Source organism: Bos indicus x Bos taurus, chromosome 25, assembly GCF_003369695.1.
Source record: "Bos indicus x Bos taurus breed Angus x Brahman F1 hybrid chromosome 25, Bos_hybrid_MaternalHap_v2.0, whole genome shotgun sequence".
Taxonomy (NCBI): domain Eukaryota; kingdom Metazoa; phylum Chordata; class Mammalia; order Artiodactyla; family Bovidae; genus Bos; species Bos indicus x Bos taurus.
This window is the reverse complement of record NC_040100.1, coordinates 13,306,014-13,330,152: the sequence shown is the minus strand read 5'-3', so window position 1 is coordinate 13,330,152 and position 24,139 is coordinate 13,306,014. Positions and strand designations below refer to the sequence as shown.

At 46.4% G+C, this 24,139-nt stretch overlaps 1 protein-coding gene across 1 annotated transcript in view; it reads right to left on the bottom strand.

The window, feature by feature from the left end:
• The window catches only part of GALNT17 (polypeptide N-acetylgalactosaminyltransferase 17), a 432,156-nt gene that overhangs the window by 77,993 nt on the left and 330,024 nt on the right, over positions 1-24,139 (bottom strand). The window contains exon 6 of the mRNA XM_027526765.1: positions 8,450-8,567. Within this exon, the coding sequence (XP_027382566.1) occupies positions 8,450-8,567 (118 nt within the window). The remainder of the gene's footprint in view (positions 1-8,449; positions 8,568-24,139) is intronic.

Sequence of the window (24,139 nt, the reverse complement as noted above, 5' to 3'; positions counted from 1 at the left end):
CTTTAAAAAAGTCCTTCTATGTTAGCAATGCACTCTAAAATTTTTATAGGCAGAACAATTCGATGTCTGGGGATTTGCTTTTTGAAAGCTGAGAGGCAGTAGCTGAAAAACACACAGCAAAATGTTGATATTTGTTGAAGCTGAATCATTTGTACATTCGGATTCATTAGACTGTTCTATTTTTGTTATGTTTCAAATTTTCCATAATAAAATGTTGAATTAAAATAAAGGAAACTAACATAAAATGTAATGACAATTCTTCATTCTCCAATTTGTTTTGTGGGGGAAAAAATAGCAAGAGACAATATTATCTAAACCCCTCACCCACTGGGGGTGGAATTCCCAGCCTGTACACAATTCTAAAATTGAAGAATTTTAGAAACTCGATGGAAACCATTTTATTCTACAACTGACATCACGTTGCTGGTTGTCTTTTGTAAGATCTCTCAGGGAAGGTTTCTTTTGGAGCGTGTGTGTGTGTGTGTGTGTGTGTGTGTGTGTGTGTATTCATGCATGTGTGTGTTTTTTCAGCTTTCTAGATATCTATATCTATATGTCTATTTTTATGACTTAAAAGGATGGCAATACATTTCAATAAAGATAGCAAAATGGTCCTGCTGTCTCATGCCAGCAGTCTCTGTTTAAATGAACCTTCTCCTGCTCTTTCCTACAAAGCACCATTCTGTACTGTGAGGTATATGTCACGGAGCAGTGAAGGCTGGAAGAACCACACGACACTGCAGATTTTAAGTCTTTACAGGTAGGTGGCTCACGAGCTCTGGCTCCAGTGGTGGCTTCGCCATCTCCTTTTGGGAGGTGCCATACAAACAGGCAAAGGCAGGCGGATTGGATGAGCATCTGGAAACTCACATCCTTGCACGAAATTGGAGTATGGAGCAGAGATTCTAAAGTTCTAAACATCTTAAAAAACTAAGATCTTTTCCCCAAAATATTTCAGAAAAAAAGAGATGAGTCCTCAATTAAAAACAAACAAACAAACACTATTTTCCTAACTCTTCAATTCTTTAGGTATAGCACCTATGGCTACTGTTTGCTGTAAGCCATGGGCTCATATTACAAAAGGAATCACCATGTCCTACCGCTGTTAAGTCTGCCCAAATCCTAAGCCCCGCTTAGGTCCAGTAGACCCCGGGATGGGATGGTGAACACGCCACATTTGTCCTAGAACCCTGTTCCAACTCCCGCTCTCGGTTGGAACCCCACCTTACTCCTATGTTCTTTCAACATCTTGTGGCCAAGTCACAGAGGACTCAACATTTCTAAAATGGAATTCCTCGAATTTTCACCGACACACCTTCTTCTCTGCCAGTGTTTTCTAAGTGAATCTATCTGGTTGCTCAGACCTGGGAGGTATACCACTCTCTCCTCCCATTCATTCCTCGTGCTGACTCATCACCAGGTCCTTGTTCATTAGGCCCCTGAATGGTACCTGGATCCACCCCTTCCTCTCCATGCCTGCTCTGGGCTTCTTCTTAGCTGTTTCTCCAACTACTCTTTCCATGCCCTAAAGGTGGTTTTTGTCTCCTGGATTTCTGTCTTATCCCCTCTCCTTCTTTCTCTAGGCAACCCCTTCCTTCTTGCAACTTCAAATATACTCTATGTACAGAAGATGCCCAAATCTAACTCACGCCTTGTCCTCTCTCCTTTGTTTAATTTCCACACACCCAACTGCCTACTGGATGAACTGGATGGTGTCGGGACCCCTCTCACACAGAAAGCATCGTCTTGTGCCTTCATTCAGACCTCTCATCTCCGAGAAGAGCACCAGCATCTCCCAATTGTTCAAGCCAGTAATTCGGAAGTCCGCCTTGCCCCTGGCTCACTTTCATCCCCTCTATACACTCAACCCTCAGATCCTGTCTCTTCTGCTTTCTGAATTTGTCCATTTCTCTCCCGCTGCCCCAACCACAGTTTAGGCTCTCCTACTGGCTCTCCTCTGAGTCCATTCAGTTCTATCATCCATTCTCGACATGGCATTCGAGATCTTTTCATGGCAATAATGATCTTTCTTATATAAAAAAAGTCTGATAGCCACACTCACCTTAAATGCTTCCAAAGGATCTTGGTTATAGATCCAACACGGGACTATATATAGACACACACCACACACATACAGATGTCTTTTTCTTTATCACATATGTCTCCTTTTATTCCTTTCAAAATATTCACAGTGGTCCTTAAGAAAAAGCCAAATACCTGTTTAAAGATCTTGCATAACCTAGATGCCACTCAAGATTGCTGCCGCTGCATCTAATAAGTTTTCCCTAACATTTACCTTCTCCAGCCACCTGGAATACCTCACAGTTTCCAGAATACATTTCCTCTCAGAATGCCAAACCTCTGCAAATGCTTTTCTCTCTGCCTGGAACATATTTTTTTCTTTTAAAAACCATTTTATTGAGGCATGATTGATATTGAAAAGCTGTACATATTTAATGTAAACTATTTGATGAATTTGGAGATAAGCATAATCCTGGGAAACCATCTCGTCACCGTGCGTGTGTGCTCAGTCATGACTCTTTGCTACCCCACGGACTGTAGCCCACCAGGCTCCTCTGTCCATGGGGATTCTCCAGGCAACAGAACTGGAGTGGATTGCCATGCCTTCCTCCAGGGGATCTTCCCGACCCAGGGATCAAACCTGCATCTCTTGAGTCTGTTGCACTGCCAGGTGGGTTCTTCACCACTGGGCCACCTGGGAATATCACCACAATCTATGCTATCAACATACATATCACTCTCAAACATTTCCTCTTGCATTCTTTATTATTACTGTACACCTTAAATGTACACAGTGATGTAGGTCAATTATACCTCAATAAATAAATAAACATTTTGTGAAAAGAACACAACATAAAATCTACCCTCGGCAAAATTTTAAGGACATGATGCATTATTAACTACAGGTACTATGCTATACAATAAATCTCTAGAACTTAATCATCTCATATAACTAAAACTGCCTGGAATATTCTTATTCCTACACTCCACTCCCACACTTTCTTGACCTATCTAAATTCAACACATTTTTCAAGTCTTCAACCTCATTTCCTTAAGGAGGAGCTTCCCAAGTGCCTAGAGTAGGTTATATTCCTTTGCTATCTTCTTATTTTTCTCTCACCTTATCTTTTTACACCTATTACATTGGTAATTGTTTGCTAAATGAATGATTTTTCTGCCTGACCATAAATTTTATGGAGATAGAAGCCATGTCTGTCTATTGTGGTCTCCTTAGTTCAGTGTCTGTTAGAGCGGAGAGGGCTCTCAACATGCCTCCCTATTATATCCAAAAGCATTCAGTTGAACTGCTGGTCACCTGAAATATTAATATATGGATCCAGATTAAAGACTAGTCTGTGAAACCCGAAGTTGATTCTATCTAAACAAGACCAAGGACTTTTGCTCTGAGTTTTATCACAGGTATACTCTAACCTTACATTGTGAAGATATTCCCATAGTCAGAGATGACCATCAACAGCAGATAAAGGAGGACCAAAGACTCATGCAGTCTAAGGATAAGGCAAATGGGACTGAACTGGTGGTCTGCTTCCAGGAGTGACCATTATCCAACCACAACATCCAATAGATAGAGCGGACTTAAGCCCAAGAGATCCCAATGGAAGACAAAGGTCACAGGAGGCTTCTGGACATGGGGGATTCTGATGTCAGGGGTCTCAGAGCGGGCAGGGAGAATCTTCCATGGTTAAAATGGATGCTGGATGATAAGTCTCAAAGCCCGTGGACAGAGGAGTGGCTGGGGTGGGGATCAGAGCATCAATCAACAGGGCTGGTCAGAACCCTTTCATGTTTTCTACTTGAGCTGAGATATTCATCTTCACTCTCAGACACTGGTACTCATGATACTTGAACTTTCAGTGTCCAATCAGGACTGTTTATACTGTCTGCCCCCTGATTATCAAGTCTACTGCTGAAGGTATTCCAGTTGGCATGGGGACTCACAGAGCCTGAGTCTGTGGGCTGGCCTGCAGGTCTTCAGCATCTTCAGCTCAAGTGCACTGGGCTGGGCAAGATGGCATAGATGCCAACCTTGGGCCCACCGGAGTCTTAAGAATGGCATCCCAACTCTTCAGAACAATGTGGGTATGGGGATACCGTGAACTATGCCATCAGCAGTTGTGGCATCAAGCTCAAACTCTGCATTTTAAGAACATCATTCTCACCTGGTGTAAAATAAAATATACACACCCATTGTCCATCATTCACTCTGTGTGTGTGTGTTAGTTGCTCAGTTGTGTCTGACTCTCTGCAACCTCATGGACTGTAGCCCGCCAGGCTCCTCTGTCCATGGAATTCTCCAGGTAAGAATACTGGAGTGGGTAGCCATTCCCTTCCAAGGGGTCGTTCACCATGACATGAGTCTGAATCCTTCACCTGGGACTGCTGTGGAGCCTCCTGCAAAAGCTGCACCAAGAGGAGGGTCCTGGGGGCCGGGCTGGGCCAGGTAAGAAGGTTATCATGCCTGTGTCCCCCTCTCTCACCCACCACCCTCTTGCTGACTTCACCTCCATCATGGGTCGCTGGTCTCAAAAATATTTTCAACAACAATGTGCACACACAGGAATTCTGCCTTTTATTCAGTCCTTGAGATTCCTGACAAGCTAAGACTTTTTCTGATGGCTGGAGGATCTGACCGCATCTTTCTGTTGCCTTCCTTTCAGATTCCGGGAGGCAGGATTCAGCAGTGGTGTGTGTCAGTCGTTCTTTTATATGAGGGTTCAGAATAAGACAGTGCCTTTTCATCCCCAAGAAGATGGATATACTGGAGAAACCTGAAGCCATCTGACACCACTTAAAAGTAATCTATTTGGTCTTTTTTCCTTGAATTTTTTTCCTCTTACCATTTAGACATATTACCATAATATACATTGTTAATAATTGCTGATTAATGTTACTCAGAACACGATGAAACCTTTCAATTTCTGATCTCATTTATTTTCTCAGCCCTAGAAAGCATGTTTTCCCCCATCTCTCCACTGCATTGATTTTGCAGTGGAGAGATGGGCTTTGGTCATGGGCAAGCTTGCCTTTCATCCAAGCAATAGCCCTGGAGTAAACCCTGTTGTTTCCCCTGCCCCCCCACCTCCCCTGAACCACAGCAAGGCTTTCAATTCATCCTATTCTTTAATTACTGAGGATGGAATTAAAAGGTAATGAAAAATGTCAGAGAATAGTTTGATCACTGATGGACCTATTTCTTAGTCAAAGAAATCACAAAGAAAAGGTAAGTGTTCTCAAATTAAAATTCCCCTGCATAGCTAAAGCATATGACTTTATTTCCTGCAGGTTATTATAGGTTAATCTGTATAAATGTATCTGTGTACACTTTATACAATTTTATATATGTATATATGAGTGTATATGTTACATAAAGCTCTGGTTTTTCTCAGGCAGCAGGGATGGCTTTCATAATAATGTATTTTTCAAGGGAGGGGGGGCTTGAAGGATGTGGACTCTTTCCTGGGCTCCTTTCTGAGAATAGATAAGTATGTGCCAGGAAGTTGGTTAAGGTGAGGGCTTCCCTGGTGGCTCAAATGGTAAAGATCTACTTGCAATACAGGAGACCCAGGCTCAATCCCTGGGAAGGGAAGATCCCCTAGAGGAGGAAATGGCTACCCACTCCAGTATTCTTGCCTGGAGAATCCCATGGCTGCAGGAGCCTGGTGGGCTACGATCAGTAGGGCTGCCAAGGGTCAGACACAACTGAAGCGATTGAGTAGGAATGCATTGCTTGCATTACCACCTGAGCCACCACCCGGAACACCATCCGTGTAAAGACTGCCTTCCACAAAACCGGTCCCTGGTGCCAAAAAGCTCGGGGACTGTGAGGCTATGGGAAATAAAAGCATAAATCATTCCCAAATCTCCAGCGTGGATGCTGGAGGTGCCTCGGATAAGAGACTGGTGATTGCACACGACTGGAGGATGCAGGCGCCTCCATCCGACGCCTTCACAAAGAGGTCCGGAGAGCAGCAAGGTGCTGAGAAGACCAGTAGGAGACAAGCCAGGGAGCAGGCTCTGGAACCCATCACTCCAGCCTGTCCCTCGGAGGTGCGGCGCGGGACTCACGGGCGCCCTCAGCTGATGGCCAGGGGCGGTGCTGTACCGGGTGGTGCTGCCGCAGGGAGAAACTGACAAGCCCCGCCCCTCCTGCAGGGTTAGGGCAGCCACGCAGGACTATCATCACCGCCACCACCACGGAGCCTGGCAGAGCCTCACACCCAGACCTTTGCGGGGTCCAGGTCGATGCAAAGAAAATACTTTTACGCGTGGGGAGACCAACATCTGAGCGCCTTAGCAGTCGGTCCTGATGTTTCCACCTCTGTTTTCCACAGACCACAGCCTGCCGTGGCAATCAAATCTGGGGGTCCCTCCTGTCCCCATAACCCCTCCACCTGTGCCCCTGCCCCCGTGAGGACACTGCTCCATCCATCATCCTGTCTCCCCTCTGCTGGTGTCATCTTACCCTCCACAGGCATCCTTCTCACATTATTACAGAGACATTCAAATCCCTCTTAATAAGATATTAAAAATTTTTAGAATCAACAATTTACCAAATTATCATAGATTTTAATTTTATAAACATTATATATAAATAAACACATTATAAATAAACATTATATAAATAAAGAAACATAAAAATAGTTTATGATTTTATAAACTATCATAAAATTCTGAAACATTTTAAAAAAGCTTAACCATCTCAATGCAGGGCTTCCTTCAGCTCCTTCCTTTCATAAGGAAGTACCTGGATAAGTTATCATCTTCCATTTAATCAAGGGGCTTGTCTCCACAAAGTCTCACTACTACGCATGCTGGGTCCCTTTAGGTGCCCAGTCATCAATCTAACAGATACCTATTGAGCCATGTGTGAAGCACGGTTCTATGTGCCTGGGATGCAAAGGTGAGCACCATGAAGCTCTGTGCCCCGTAAAGCTTGCAATCTGGCTAATAAAGTTAGAGAAATACAATATACATAATAAAAAAGTCAATTCCCTGGCATGCTAGAAGCAGATGAGAGCTAAGGAAGGGATGAGAGCGGAATGAGGAGATGGGACCAGGGCAGAAACGGAAGTTAGAGGCCAAGTTCAACATTCTGGGTCCAGATCTTTTCCATCAATTAAATTCCAAATGGATTAAGCGCCAAGTACACTAGTTGTGATCACATATCCATGGGATTTTTCATTGATGGGCTTTCAAAGAAATCCTATGTAAATTCCACTTAGGAAAGAACCCAGCCCAGAACTGAAAATACAGAAGAGTCTGCAGTTTCCAAAAGGGAGTGACTTGAGGGTTCAGGGAAGGTCCCCACCATCCCCTTTGCTCCTGCATCTTGGACGCTCATTACATCATAAGAACACGAAGTCTTTCATTCCATGAAGGGAGGGGGGTGTAAGTGTAGATGAGGGGCTGGCAGGGTATCTTAAAGGTTCTGAGCAATTAGGGATAACGAGTGAAATCTGACATGGAGAACAGGCTTTGATTGTGGGTAGGGATTCCGTGCTGGGTACCTGCCTGGCAGCACAAAAAGGAGATTCCAGCAGCGGAAAAAGGAAGAAATTCAATAAACTTAAACCTTATAATTGTGTCCGAGTCATTTCCAACAAGCTTCCTTCCCAGGTATGCAAAATCTCAGGACAGGGGCCAGTGGGGACCCAGTGACCCTAAATGGGCACCCTCTGGAGCCCCCTCTTTGTGGTACGCAGGAAGACACACCAGTTAAGTGGTGACCAGGTCCTAAAGGATTCCCCTCACCCAAACCTTCACTGAGATCCATTTATCTTAACTCTAACATGAAGAGGTTGGAATGCATCAATATGCCCAACTTTTTTTTTTTTTACAGTGAAATTCATTTTTCAAACAGAATTTTAAACAAAACCCAGCTGAAGCAATGGAGCTGATCTGAACGTGGGGCCAGCAAGAACCCCTTCTGCATCTTCTTCCTCTTCCCCAACAGCCTCCTTAGAAACCTTTCTAAGAAACAGGAGAGTCCCACAAAGCAGGATCCTTCTCTCCTCTGGCATCTTATGGTTCTTCTATGTACACGAACTGTCCAAATATGTAGGCTGGAAATTCTAATTTAAGGAGATGATTTAATTTTCAGAAAGATTTAAGGAGAGAATGAAACTGGATGGGTGCAGGAACCATATTCTCTAGCTAAGGTCTAGATTGGATCACCCAGGCATGGCCAAATTGTTCAACTTCTTGAAGTGGGTAAAGCCCAGGTTTCTTCTGTCTGGGGAGGGGGTGGGGTACCAATCCTGCTGGAACATCTTTAGGAACAGAAGTGGGGGTGAGCCATTCTGTAATTCACCCAGCTAAGGAAGCTTTAAACACACATCAAAAATGACCAGGTAGTACTGCTCACAAACATGAATAGACCAAGAAGAAAGGACACCATGTCACAGACCTTGATTCCAAGTTCGATATTTTCTCCTCCATACACATCCATCCCAGGGTCCAGAAGACCGATTTCACCAAAGAACTTCCTGTTGACCACAAACGAGCAGCCGATCATGGCTGGTGTCCTGCAGGAGAGAGAGAGAGAAGCGATAGTCACATGATACATAGAAAATGGAATATTACTCTGCCATGAGAAAAGGAAATCCTTTTCTCCAATTTGCCACAACACTTCTGGACCTTGAGGGCATTATGCTGAGTGGAATAAGTCAGACAAATACTGTAGATCTTGCTTATATGTGGAATCTAAAAAAGTCAAACTCATAGAATCTACTCAGAGAGTGGACTGGTGGTTACCAGGGGCTGGAGGCAAGGTGGAGGAATTGGGGGATACTGGTCAAAGGGTCTACACTTGCAGTGAGAAGATAAACAAGTTCCAGGGCTCTCATGCACAGCATTGTAATTATTATTAAGAATATTGTACTATATACTCAAAGTTGCTAAGAGTAGATATTAAGTATTCTCACCATAAAAAAAAAAAGAAATGATAAGTACGTGACCTGTTAGAGAGGTGGACCATAAAGAAGGCCCTGTTAGAGAGCTGCAACATAAAGATGGCTGAGCACCGAAGAATTGATGTTTTTGAATTGTGGTTCTAGAGAAGACTCTTGAGACTCCCTTGGATGGCAAGAAGATCAAGCTAGTTAATCTTAAAGGAAATCGTATTCATTGGAATATTCATTGGAAGGACTGACGCTGAAGCTGAAGCTCCAATACTTTGGCCACTTGATGTGAAGAGCCAATTCACTGGAAAAGACCCTGATGCTGGGCAAGACTGAGGGCAAGAGGAGAAGGAGGCAGTAGAGGATAAGATGGTTAGATAGCAGCACTGATTCAATGGACATGAGTTTGAGCAAACTCTGGGAGACAGTAAAGGACAGGGAAGCCTGGCGTGCTGCAGACCACAGGGTCACAAAGAGTTGGACGTGACTTAGCAACTGAACAGAGGCATTAGCTAATGCTATGGTGGTTACCTTGTTGCAGTATAGAGATCAAAACAACATGTTATATACTTTAAACCTGCACTATGTTATCTAATTGTATCTCACCTGAAGAAGGAGAAGGAGGGTGAGGAAGAGTAGGGGGAGGAGGGGGAAAGGAAGAGGGACAGGAAAAGGAGGGTGAGGAGTGGGAAGAGGAAGTAGAAACAGAAGCAGCCTCCTTTAAGGCATTTTACTGGTGCTGTAGGGGATAGAGAAACATCCTGCATTCAAGCAACTAGGTTATTATTATTACTATTATTATGGCTGCCATTTATTGAGTGATTACTGTCTCCAGCATGAGCGCAAAGCACATTTCACACACTGTCTCATTTAAAAACCCCCAGGTTGTGTGAAAGAGGAAAGACCTCTCCTGCTGAAGCCCGTGGAGAACTAGCGACCCAGCATGAATCACAGAGCAGAGGTCAGGACCATCCGCCTCTCAAAGCCCTTCATTTTAGTCTTTCTGCCTCACTGCACTCCCCAGAAATGGCTTTGTGAAAGAGCCAGCAAAACCCCAGTCTGCCAAAGGCCAGAAATGCTGGTGAGATGCTTTCCTAGGCGATAGAGACGTCTCATATGGGAAGCCCCATGAAAGTCCACTGGGGCTGCTAGGAAGCTGTTAGGTGGGATTCTCCTGAACTGAACTATAGATCTCAACAATAGATCTTTATCTGCTCCTTCAGATCTCGAGCTTGAGTTTAATGTCCAGATTTCTGACACCACGGGATACTTCTTGGTACCCATGTGGTGCAGCAGCAGTGGGGTCAATGGAAATACCAGTGTTGAGAGTTGAAGGGACCAAGTTTGATGAATGCAGATGCTGCCATGGAAAACTGAACTTGTGTGAGGTGAATGGAGCCTCTGGCTCCCAGTTAAGTCTATGCAGAGCATCGCTGTGAAAAGACATGCAGTGAGACCAGTGCAGAGACAGTAGGAGCTCAATAATAGTGCTCCTTCGCCCTCCATGTTTTCCCAGCAATCTCACACCAATCATGCCTATGGACACAGGATATCACCCTCTTTCGGGGCACTAGCTACCCCAGAACAGCAACCACTTCACTGTCAAGCATTCCCTGCAGCTCTTGGCCCCTCTCGGAGAAGCACCTGGCCCCTCTCCTGGAAAAGCATATGAAGTCCAGCCCCTGTCTCAGCTAACTGAACCAGGACTGAGCATGGATCCCAAAAGGGTCAATCAAATTATGCTTTTCTGAAACTTGGAATTGAGACAGTGCCAGGAGTTAGAACTAGAGGGTCTCAGCCATCTGTAGGGCTCAGGCTGCCATTTGGGGGCAGTTCTGATGGTCCCTGTGCACACGGATGGCTGAGCAGAGGGAGGCAGATGCCCCTCGGAGGGGTGAGACCAGGGAGTGCAGGGCAGCCTGGAGTCCTGGGCTGCCCACCTGCTGACTGGTGTGGCTCTGCACTCTGCCCCTGGGTGATGTGAGAGCCCCTTGTGTCTTTGTGATCTGTCCTCCTTGACTTAAATGGGGTGTGTTTCTGTTCTTTGCAGCTGAATAGCAAAGCTATGACAAACCTAGACAGCGTATTAAAAAGCAGAGACATCACGTTGCTGACAAACAGCTGTCTAGTCAAAGCTATGATTTTTCTAGTAGTCATGTACGGATGTGAGAGATGGACCATAAAGAAAGCTGAGAGTCAAAGAATTGATGCTTTTGAATGGTGGTGCTGGAGAGGATTCTTGAGAGTCCCTTGGAGAGCAAGGAGATCAAACCAGTCAATCCCAAAGGAAATAAATTCTGAATATTCATTAGAAGGACTGGTGCTGAAGCTGAAGCTCCAATACAGTGGCCACCTGATAGGAAGAGCCGACTCACTGGATGCTAGGAAAAATTAAGGGCAGGAAGAGAAGGGAGCGACAGAGGATGAGAGGGTTGGATAGCATCACCGACTCAATGGACATGAGTTTGAGCAAACTCTGGGAGATGGTGAAGGACAGGGAACCCTGGCACGCTGCAGTCATGGGGTTGCAAAGAGTTGGACAAGAGTTTACAACTGAACAATAACAACGATCTCCCCTCCTTGCCACTTCTGATCTGGGGGAGGGTGGATGTTTCATCAGACAGCCAGAAGAGGCAAACTGCAGAGAAGATTCCCTCTGGGAGAGTTACAAGCCAGGGTCACTCAGGTAATGGAGAAATGCCAGTGACAGGCACGCCTGGAGGTGGAAAAAGTGGTCCTGAGAGGACGAGAGACTGAGAGAAGGGGGAATGGGAGGGAGCAGTGGGGTCACCCAGGTTTCTAGAGAGCCACTGCTGAGCACATCGAGAAATTCTGAGAAGTTAGAATACTCTCCAGCCCTGAAGTGCGACATCTGAAAATTCCCAACATGATCACGCATGCGTGGTAAGATCCTTCTCTAAGACACTAGACTTTCTAACCGCCCAAGGACCAGCAGGGCAGTTAGACCCACAGTGCACAGCTGTCAACCAACACTCTCGAACAGGTGGTTCTGGGCACAGCCTCAAGACTGAAAAGAATGTTTCTCTGAGATTGGCCTAGGATCCACCAGCATCACCTGGATGGCTCCTTAGAAAAACGCAGCTTCCCAGGTGCAGCCCAGATCATGGAACCAGACTTACAGAGACGGGACTCAGGAATTTGTGTTTCTACCAGCAGATCCATCCTGCAGAGCCAGCTCGCTCTTGAAGCATCAGGTCTCCAAGAGCAGAGAAATTATTCCTCTGATTTTTTATTGTATTCCCAGGAGTGAGCACCTTGCTGACATTACAGCTAGATGCTGGTGCGGAAGGGCTCCGTGATGTCCCAGGGACGAACTGGCTGACCTGAACTTGAAGCCAAGGACAGCAAGGGAGTGTGTAGTCGCTAGGGGGAGAGACAGGGGGATAAACGGAGAAGGAGGAGGGAAGGAGGGGAAGAGGTGGAGGAGGGAGGGGAGGAAGACGGAGGAGAGGAGGCAGAGAGGCAGGAAGGACTCGGGCCCTAGCCTTTCACTGTCAAAGACACAGGATGTGTCTTCCTCCCGGCATCTCTCACATCGCCCTTTAGGAAACACCTCTGCCACCACGCAGCCTGCTCTTTTCATGTGATGGGCTTTACCTGGATGATATTTTATTTTTTGGTTGCGGTGGCAGAGACGGATTCACTGTATGAGTCCCCTTGGGTCCCCCACCTGCTGCTCACAGCTCTCTTCAGTGTATTCATTCAGAATACAGAAGCTCCAGGATTCCCCACAATGGGAAGGAGCGGTCCCCTAGGGCCTCCTCATTAAAACTTGGCCACAGCAGCCACCCAGCTGGGACAAGGCCCCACCAGGAGGCCACAGCCAAGCAGCTCGCTGTCTGCATCCTGGCAGGCCGTCAAAACCCAAAGATGAAGGAGGGCAGGAGGCTGGTCCCCACGCACTGAAGATGTGGAATGAGTGTGTGACCATTATTGGCGTTGGTGGCATGTGGAAAGGTCCCCTAAAGGCCATGGTCAAAAACCTGCCACGGGGGACTTCCCTGATGGTTCAGTGGTTTAAGAACTGCCTTGCCATGCAAGGGACACAGGTTCGATCTCAAGTCGGGGAACTAAGATTCCGCATGCCTGGGGACAGAGAAACTAAGCCTGCGTGTTGCAACTACTGAAGCCCATGCACCATGATTGAGAGTCCATGCAGGGCAACGAACGATCTTGCATGACACTGAAGATCCTGCCTGCTGCAGCTAACACCCGACACAGCAAAATAAATAAATAAATATTAACAACAACAACTTGCCATAGTGTCAAGAGGGTGCCCGGGTATCAGTTCACATCCTGGTGTCCTAACTGAGACCAAGCTTGACACGGATGGTGCAGAGGAGGGACTGGAAAGAGCCTGGGAGACCAGCCCCTGGGGGGTGGCCTCCCTGCTACGCCAAGACCCCAGTCCTGCAAACAGAAGGGCTTGGAGGCAACCCTGTGATGCTGGAAGCAGGGCAAGGCTCAAGCAGGTGGCTGATGCTTCACTGGTTGATGCGGAGATGAAATAAATCATTACAAGGCATAACGTCACCTCGGCTGGGCCAGTCAGCATTGCTGGCAATCTCAGAGAGGGGTGACTGCTCTGAATTCTGGATTGATGATGGACAGCTGTCATCTTCTCAATGGGAAGCCCCTGCCTGGCCCTACAGGGACCTGCCACACCGTTGGCAGGGTGAGCCAGACCCATCCTTATAACCAGAACCAAGAAGTCGCCGGGGCCCCGCGTCCCCTCCGGGGTTTCGTCCCCACCTGCCGAGGAGCACAAGCTACGGTCGATGAGCTCCTGGAACGTGAGTCTACAGCCTCGTTCTTCAAACTCCACTGCAATTACCACCATCAGCGCAAACATTTCAATTAGAAATCATTCAAAAAGGATAATCATATTAAGGGATCTGCCAAAGTCTAATAGCTCCATTACGGAGGAGAAGAGCAGAAATTAAAAATAATTGCTTTTACTGTTGCTGTTCCAAAGAATATATGCAACACACCACAACTGTTCCAGCTGACAGAGAGGTAAGAACGGGAGAGACAGGGAGGCAGACCTAGGAATTTCCACCCAGAGATGCAGAGCTTTGTCACCGTCACTGCTTCCTCTCCTTGTCAGTGACAAAGAGCCCATCTGTGTTCTGGACGTGTCCACCCTCAAACCCCTTCACTGGCTCCCCACCCTCTGCTGAGTGAAGTACACGCTCTTCCTTAGCATCTCCGCCCTCCTCCACATCTTTCCTGCCATCGGCCCTATAGAGTCCACGGCCAGTTACACGGGGCAGTTCATTGTTCAGGAAACGCATCCCATTTGATGCCCGGCCATCCTTCTCCAGAAATGTCCCCCACAAGACCACCTCTGTCTGTCCAAATCCTACCCACACCCTTAAAAACACATTTATCGTTTGTGAAAAAAAATTATGTTGCAAAATACGAATACATATGTCTTACAGAAAATACAGCTTGACAAAAATAAGAAAACAAACAAACAAAACTCATCTGTGTTCTCTGGCCATAAGCACTCCACTCTCTCACCCAAGCCCTGCTGTTCTAGTTCATCTCCTCAAGTTCACCAGATTCATCCCGCCTCCCACTCCCCTGGGACCCGCAGTCCACTGGCCCTGCAACCTTGACAACAGACTCCCTCCTCTTGCGTTCTCCCCGCCCCCCAAGTCCAAAGCCATAGTTGGTTGTTTTAAGAGTGGCCTGGCTTCCCCACTCCCACTTTGCTTTGTTGGCAAAACTGATGCCAATAATCGCATCTCTCTGTTGGCTGACTTCTCCTTAAATTCAGGGCTCTGTGTGTGTCCGACGGGTCCTCAGAGCTGCCCTGCGATCCTGCTCCAGGGCCCGAGTTCCTCCTCCGTCACTGCTAGAAGACTCTGCCCCAGCTTGTTCTCCGTTGGCAAACTTCCAACACCTCTTCCCTTCTTCTCCCTCTCAACCAGCAACCTTGCTTCTTATTTCCTTGAGAAATCAACAAACGAGAATGTCCCCAGCTCTCACATCCACAAACTTCGTGGTGTGGTCGCCCTTGTTGTAACTGAACTGTTTTTGCTCTTAGCTGAGGCCAAGCCCTCCTTCCATCCTCTCTTGCTACTCTCGCTACTCCCATCCTCACTCCTGCAATTCTTTCTCCCCTAAACACGCCTATATTAAATATCTTTCCTTATTTCCACAAAGGCTTCCCTTGTGGCTCAGCTGGTAAGGAATCTGCCTACAACTCGGGAGACCTGGGTTCGATCCCTGGGTTGGGAAGATCCCCTGGAGAAGGGAACGGCTATCCACTCCAGTGTTCTGGCCTGGAGAATTCCATGGACTCTATAGTCCATGGGGTCGCAAAGAGTCGGACACTGACTGACTTTCACTTTCAATTTTTAAAAATTCCTTATTTATTTCAGGATGTGCTGGATCTTTGTTGCTATGTAGGCTTTCTCTAGTTGTGGCAAGCAGGGGCTATTCTTCGCGGCAGTGCTCAGGCTCTCATTGCCCTGGCTTCTGTTTTGCGGAACATAGACTCTAGGTGCATGGGCTTGGCTGCTCCACGCAATGTGGGATCCTCCTGGATCAGGGATTGAATCCGCGTCTCCTGTACCGGCAGGCAGATTACTCACCAGTGGACCACCAGGGAAGTCTGAGCTCAGAGTCCATATTGTGGTTTCTTCTGGAAGAATGGGTGAGGCAACGCAAGCAGCTGATCTGGCTTACGACTGGCTGGCTAGAGTATTTGCAGGTTAGGGAGCTATCTCCAGCTGTTTGGCTCCCGGGCCTGGGATGATCAGGGTAGAGGGCTGTTGTCTCCTGTAGTGAAAGACCAGGTGGAGGCGGTGGCTGGGAATGTGGGCTCCGGACTGGTTAGTTTGCATGGGAAAGGCATGCTCCCCCCGGGTCTTTTGCACTCTCTTAGAACCGGCTAGTCCTGGGAGGGGCGGTCTCTCCCCAGTTAAGTGCCAAAGCATCAAGAGTTTAGAAAATAAGAAAAGGGGCTTCCGTGGTGGTCAAGAACTGAGCCGGTGCTCTGCAGTCTGTGAGCTGCAACTACTGAGCCCAGGCACCTAGAACTGATGCTCCACAACGAGAGAAGCCACAGTAACGAGGAAGCCTTGCATCGGAACCAGAGAGTAGCCCCTGCTCGCTGCAGCTGAGAAGGCCCAGTGCAACCAAAACTACACAAATAAACTGAAAAAGAAAAAAAAAGGCCTCGGCTCACACTGTCTCTTCACTGCTTCTCCTCCTAACTGCCTCAGGTTCTTCCACAGATGGCACTGCATGGCATGGCAGGCCTCCTCCTCTTGAAAACTGAGAGTGAAAAACTGTCTTTTTAATGGCAATAATCTCCCACTTTGTTGTCCTCACCATCTCTGAATTTTAAAATCCTGGGTACATTTTAGAATAACACCCACAGTTACCATCTTCCCTCTTGGCTGGCTCATTCCAAGCCCTTCACAGTCTACAATCCCCTTCTCTTTTGACCCACTTTCCTTACAGCTGTCTCTCCTTGTTTTCTGCTCCCCTTTACAGTAAAGCCCCCTTTCAGAGCTGTCTACACCTGATGCCTCCAATTTTCTCTCCTGTTCTCTCCTGAGCCACTCAAGCAGGCTCTCATCCTCACCACTCTGATGCAAGTGCATCTGTCAAAGTCAGAGATGACTCTTCTGAAATTGAATGGCCAGTTCTCAGTCCTCATCACGTGTGAGCACCTAGCTGCATCTGACACAGCAGGTCATCCTCTTTCCTTGGAAGCAGGCTCTCCACACCTGGATGTCTTCCTAGATGCCCCTTCCGATCTTCCTCCTTGACTCTTTCTTTTCTCTCTGAGGTTCAGAGGAGGAGGACTCCAGGGCAGAGTCCTTGGTTCTCCCTTGTTCTCCATCTACACTCACTCTTTGATGATAATGTTTGCTTTCTTGGCTTTCAACAGCATTTATATTCCAATAGTTTCCAAATATACACTCCTGTCTGAATCCTTCCTCTGCACTCCAGCCTGGGTACATCCAATTGCCTGCTCACTGTCTCATTATGTCTAGGAGATCCCTCAGACGTGGCTAGAAAGGAATCGTTAACTGACCCTCCATTCAAGCCCATCCCACCTATCTTTCCTATTTAGGCAACACTGAGTCCATTCTTCCAAGTGCTGGGGTGAAAACCTTGGTGTTGGCCTTGCGGCCAATTGGTCAGAAGTCCTCATGGCTCTACCTTCCAAATAAATCTTGGATCTGATGATCTCCCACCATCTTCACTGCCACCATGTCAACTGAGCCACCATCATCCCATTGCCTGGATTACCGCCATGGCCCCTAATTGGCTTCCACTCTGCTCTCATGCAATCAACTCTCAAGGCTCTATGGACACATAAGTCAGCTCAGCCTATGCATTTGCTGGAAACCTTCCAATGATTCCCCATTTCCTTCAGAGTAAAAGCTAGGGTCTCACAACATATTCTCAGGCTCCATCTAGACAGTCTGAGTTTCTCAGCTTCTCCTTGCCCTCTCCACTCCAGTCACACCCCCAGGAATACACTCAAAATAACTAAAAGCAGAGATTCCAACAACCACTATACACATGTGTTTAGCATTCTGCCAGTAGCCAAAAAGTTGAAACAACCCAAATGTCCACCAATGAATGGATGGATACACAAAATGTTTGTGGTCCACCCATACAATGGATAACAGCTCTGAGACAGGCTATAACATGGATGAACCTTGAAAACATTATGCTAAGTAATAGAAGAAAGAAGGTCACATGTGATTTCACTGTATGAAATGTCCAGAACAGGCATATTTATAGAAATAGAAGGCAGATTGGTGGTTGCCAAGGGCAAGGGGGAGGGGATAGCAGGGAGTGACCGCTGAAAGGATGCAGGCTTCCCATTTGGGAAGATGAGACTGTTCTGCAAGTACACAGTGGTGATGGTTGCAAAATATTCTGAATGTACTTAATGTCACTGAAGTCTACACTAAAGATGATAAATTGTGTAAGTATTTTACTGCAGTAAAAAAATGTGGAGCTGGTGATAACAACCCTTAAGCTTCCTTTGATTCCCATTATAAATGGGAACATAAATTTTCCTATTGCCATGAGAAAGCAGGAGACTGGAGGGGTGGATCTACCTCCATCCTGACCTTCTATTCACGGAGACAGATTTTCTAGCACTCTGGAAATAAGGTCCTAAGATACTCCCAATTTTAACCCAAACACCGTATTTTAATCTGGGATCAAGGGCACAGCACCAAGATGCTCACTCGAGGACGAGCAGGGACACAGGTCCTAGGGCGCAGGGAAAGCACATCAATCTAAATGTCCTGCTGGGCAGTCATCCAACCGTCTGTGACTCAGTCTCTTTACCAGTAAACTGGGCATAAGACTTTGCCCTGAAGACCTAAAAGCACCGTGGTAAGAATCTGATGAGATGAAAACAGATGCTCTCCATGCAGCATGATGTACTCAATACATGTGAAGTGTTATCAAAAACTTTAAAGAAAGGACTTCCCTGGTGGTGCAGTGACTAAGACTCCACGCTCCCAATGCAGGGGGCCCAGGTTCGATCCCTGGTCAGGGAACTAGATCCCACATGCTGCAATGAAGACGAAAGATCCCGTATGCTGCCAAATAAATAAATATTACAAAAAAAGAACTTAAAGTGAAGCAGAAGGATAAAGGAGGGAGAGAGTGGACAAAGAGGGAGGAACTGGTGAGGGGGTATCCTGGCAAACAGTGTCACTCCAGGAAATATTTTGGGTCTAGAATGAGATGGACAGTGAAGGAAGGCTGAGTTCTAGGAGGAAAGAGAAATAAGAAAGTCTAGTATACCGTGTGGTATAAAGGTGTGAAGTCTGAGGTCAGTGTCAGGGGTGGGTTGTAAGAACACCCCAAGGAAGAGAGGGGAGTAGTCACAGTGGCCCGTCCAGCCTGCCCCACAGATGGCCCAGCCCATCCTGAGGTCACCTCCTCTCAGCCCTGAGGTAAGAGTCTGTGTCTCTGACTGTGTTGTCTGTGAGAGATGCCCCCTCCCCGATGCTCCTGGCACCTCTTCAACTCAACACCTTATCCTCGCTGACCAGAAAGGATCTGAATAGAGGCCAAGTGTGCCTGCTCATCCCTGCAATTTGTTCATCTGGCCAACCAGCACTGCCAGGCAATGGAGGATGCCTTTGTTAGACTAAGTGCTGAGCACTTGTGGAGACCAAAAAAACAGCAGGAGGTTATCCTAATGGGGAAGAAACACAAACACTATTTCCTGTTGTTCCTTAGTAAAAACGGTTTCTGGTTGAAGTTATGGAGTTATAGCTCTATATCTTTATGTCTGTATCTATAGGCTTCCCTGGTGGCTCAGATGGTAAAGAATCTGCCTGTGATGCAGGAGACCCAGCTCAATTTCTGGGTCAGGAAGATCCCCTAGAGAAGGGAATGGCAACCCACTCCATATATTCTTGCCTGGAGAATCCCATGGGCAGAGAAGCCTACCTATACCTATGTGCTAGTTGCTCAGTCATGTTCGACTCTTTGCAACTCCATGGACTAGGGCTTGCCAGGCTCCTCTGTCTAAGGATTTCCTAGGCCAGAATACTGCAGTGGGTTTCCATTTCCTTCTCCAGGCAATCTTCACAACCAGGGATTGAGCCTGGGTCTCCCTCATCACAGGCAGATTCTTTACCATCTGATCCACCAGGGAAGCCCAACCTAAACCTATGCATATGTGCTAAGTCATTTCAGTTGTGCCCAACTCTTTGCAACCCTGAGGACTGTAGCCCACCAGGCTCCTCTGTCCATGGGATTTTTCAGCCAAGGATACTGGAGTGGGTTGCCGTGCCCTCCTCCAGCAAATCTTCCCAACCTATGGATCAAACCTACGTCTCTTACATCTCCTGCATTGGCAGGCAGGTTCTTTATCACTAGCACCACTTGGGAAGCCCATCTATACCTAACCTCAGGCTCAAACAGCTGCCATTTCCCTTGGTCTCAGCTCTGCTTCAGTGAATACTCAGGCCTGTTAGCTGAGCATCTTCTAACGCCAAGGCCCCATTTGTAGAAACACAGACAACTCAACGCCATCCCTGGGGTTGTCTTTGTATGAATTTCTGCCAAATTGTCTTCTCAGGGTCCAACCAGCACTGGGTATTTTAGGGGTCTCATCACTTTTCTGGCAATAACTGGCTTGGTTAATTTTGTGCATTTTGTTACAGCATCACACATCATGAGTTCTCTTATACCATTTTCTAATAAACACAAGTTCCTGACGTGAATGTCACCCTCCTCAGTCACCCTCTGGCATAGACACTGGTATCTAAAGTGACCAAAAGACAGGGCAGGGGTGAGAGGGGAGAACCCGGTAGGGACCTCAGCACCCAGACCAACAATGCCCTGAACTGAGCGAGCAGATGTGTCTGGTGCTGCAGGAAGACAATGTATAACTGCTTCTAATCCTCAAAGTAGCTCTTTTGTTGTTGCTTAGTCACTAAGTCGTGTCCGACTCTTCGCAACTCCGTAGACTGCAGCATGCCAGGCCTCCCTGTTCCTCAGCATCTCCTGGAGTTCTCCCAATGTCCATTGAGTCAGCGATGCCATCCGACCATCTCATCCTCTGCTGCCCACTTCTCCTCCTGTTCTCAACCTTTTCCAATATCAGAGTCTTTTCCAATGAGTCGGCTCTTCACATCAGGTGGCCAAAGTACTGGAGCTTCAGATTCAGCATCAGTCCTTCCAATGAATATTCAGGGTTGATTTCCTTTAGGACTGACTGGTTTGATCTCCTTGCCGTCCAAGGGACTCTCAAGAGTCTTCTCCAGCACCACAATTAGAAAGCATCCATTCTTGAGCACTCAGCCTTCTTCATGGTCCACCTCTCACATCCGTATACAACTACTGGAAAAACCATCGCTTTGACCAGACAGACCTTTGTCGGCAAAATGATGTCTTTGCTTTTTAACACACTGTCTAGGTTTGTTATACCCTTCCTTCCAAGAAGCAAGTGTCTTTTATTCATGACTGCAGTCGCCATCCACAGTGATTTTGGTAGCTCTACTTGGTATATTATTAGCCCCATTTTCCAGCTGAAGAAACTGAGGCTAAAGGTTAAGGGAAAACTGTCCAAGGGTAGACACATGCAAATAAGTATGGAGTTAGAAGCGATCTGGTGATGTCTGATCCCACACCGTCCTGCGGATCCCGCTGCTTCCCAGACAAGATCAGTGAAACCTGGCAGCAGCTAAGAGCTCTTGCACTGGGTCAAATAAAGTGGTCCCGCTTTGAAGATTTCTGGGAACTTGCAGCTGCTGAACAGTAAAAATACAATTTGGGGGAAGGAGCTGGCTGGCTCGCACAGAATTCTCAACTGGCACAGTACAGTAATTTAATACTCAGAGTTCCATTTGCTTCTGCTCTACATATAAATACCAAAAGGGTAAGTACCGCTGCCTTTTTAAAAAATCAAATGCTGGATCCGGCACACACATTTTGCACCAGAAAATGGGACCCAAAGGCCAGAGCTTTGCCTGTTAAATGGAGGGAGCACGTTCCCTTTTGTGGCTCAAAAGATAATTCACGCTGAAACAACAACTTCTTCCAGACTGGGAAGTGGACTGCCTGGGTATTAAGAGCCTTTTCTAGTGGAGGTTAAAGGCAGTGCTCATCTCTCTGCAGTGTGATTTTTCACAGATGCAGAAAACGCCAGTGGGGATTGAAGTTGTCAGTCCCAAATGCTTTTCCTTGGCTCGCTGATTTGCCTGGGCTGAATTTATTAAAATGGAGACCCTAGAAAAACTCTGCAGTAAGATATTTCTTATGAGTAATTTTCTCAGCATAACACTTGTGTTCTTTGCTAATCATAGTTTGTTTAGGCTTTGAGAAACCAATTTGCAAAGAATTCATTGAAAGTGATTTTTGGTAAAAGCATCAAGTTTCTGAAGAAGTGGTAAGATATTAAATAATTATCAGCCATCAATGTATAATATGGCATACACACACATACACGCATACACACACACACACACACACACACACACACACACACACACACACGCTATCTTGTGAGATGAAACATAGATTGGGTTACTGTTTGGGGAAAAGAAAAAGAAGAAAAGTCCAGAACAAGATTATGACTGTTTTTGTTCAGCCAGAGCGCTAAGAACATTTTTCACAGACGAACATCTATAATCCATTTGAAGATGATGAATCTCAGTGAGGCAAAACATTACCCCTCCCCCAGCAAAAAATTCCAGTTTCCTCCTTAGCAGACCCAGACTCCAAAACATTGAACTCATTATTATAATATTTTGAATTCCACCAGTAAAATATCGGTAGAAGTTGATTTTCCTTTTGTTTAGAAGTACGTATCCACAATAGCTTTGATTTAGCTTCTCTTGGTTCCTAAAGCCTAAAAATACCGACTATCTTGCCCTGTACAGAAAAATTTTTGCTGAATTCTGTTCTAGAACAGGAGCTGTAGAGGGGAGTGCAGATGCCCACGTTGAGCAACTTGGTACCTACCTGGCGACTGGCAGAAGGTAACTTGGAAAAGGATAGATTAGGGGCTCAGGGGAGAGAATGATGCGGAAGATGGACGGGGGATAACAGCCTTGCTCTAGCTCCCAGAGCTGATGTAAGAACACATTTGATAAATGCTTTGGGCCATACACTCGAAAATGGCATCAGGCTAGCGACACGTGTTTTGTTCTATAAAAGAAAGTGAAGGACTAGCAGAATATGCCACCCCAAAATACGCCTCTTGGGCACGGGATTATCTTGAGCTGGTTATTTTTTAAGAAACAGCAGACTTAGAAGCTCAGAAAAACCTAGAAGTTATTCTTTTGAAAGAGAAATTTACATTCAGAAAAGAAATCTCCATTTGTAAGGATAGCTCTCTCTGAACACCAAGAACAGAAGGATGACCCTAAATCTTTAGACACTCTCCTTAGTGACACTGATGCTAGCTTTACTCTGTATCACAAACCTCACCCTTGTTTACTGCGCTTTTCTTGGTCACCTCCCATTAACAGGCCTTCCCTCCCTCCGTAACATCTTCTTTTTGTCTTTAGCTGGAGATGGTATTTAAGGTGGTGGCCTGGGCCATTTCGGGAATTACTCGGTTTTCTTGGGTATCTCCCATGTATATAGGAAGCATACCGGGTATTAAACAGAATTATGCTTTTCTCCTATTAATCTTTTTTATTACAGGATGGGTGGTTCTCAGGCAAGAACCTAGAAGGGTAGAGGGAAAATGATTTTTCCTCCGGTACAAACAGAACAATGCTGATACTTGTGCATGCTGGAGAATTTTCTTGAGAAGGTTTTAGAGTAGCCTATGTAAATGCAGGCACTACGGGATAAGAAAATTAAAACATAAGTAAATGGGAACAAGAGGACAAATGGAAAATGAGCAGGATAAGATGACACCTTAGGGGTGAGCTTAGTGCACAAAATCATTGCTAACTAAGGGAGACCACAAAGTCAGCTCTGTGTCACTGCAGACAGAAGCACTGGCAAGATCTGCAGTGTCTAAAAGATAGTTTTAAAGAGAAATACAGGTGCTTGGCCGGGCTACCCAGCTGGTGCTAGTGGTAAAGACCCTGCCTAACAATGCAGGAGACATAAGAAGTGTGGGTTCAATCCTTGGGTCGGGAAGATCACCTGGAGGAAGGCATAGCAACCCACGTCAGTATTCTTGCCTGGAGAATCCCCATGGACAAAGAAGCCTGGCATAGAGCCACGGGGTTGCATAGAGTCAGATACAACTGAAGCAGCTTAGCTTGAAGCAGCTTAGCACACATGCACACTACTTGGCCAGGAAGACTCAAGAGAAATTTCTCTACTAAATAACTTGATAAGCAATTTCCTCACAACACCACTTCAGTAATACAAGCTCCACAAATATACCTCTTAAAGGACTTCTTAGCAGCGGTTCATAGCATTCGAAAGTGTTAGTTGCTCAGTCATGGCTGACTCTTTGTGACCCCATGGACTGTAGCCCACCAGGCTCCTCTGTCCATGGAATTCTCCAGGCAAGAATATTGGAGTGGGCAGCCATTCCCTTCTCCAGGGGATCTTTCTAACCCAGGGATTGAACCTCAGTCTCCTGGATTGCAGGCAGATTCTATACCGTCTGAGCCACCAGGGAAACCCTCGTAGCATTTACCCAAGTATAATAGGATGAGAACAACTGTTTCCAAGGCCAAAATGAGGTCAGCGTAAGA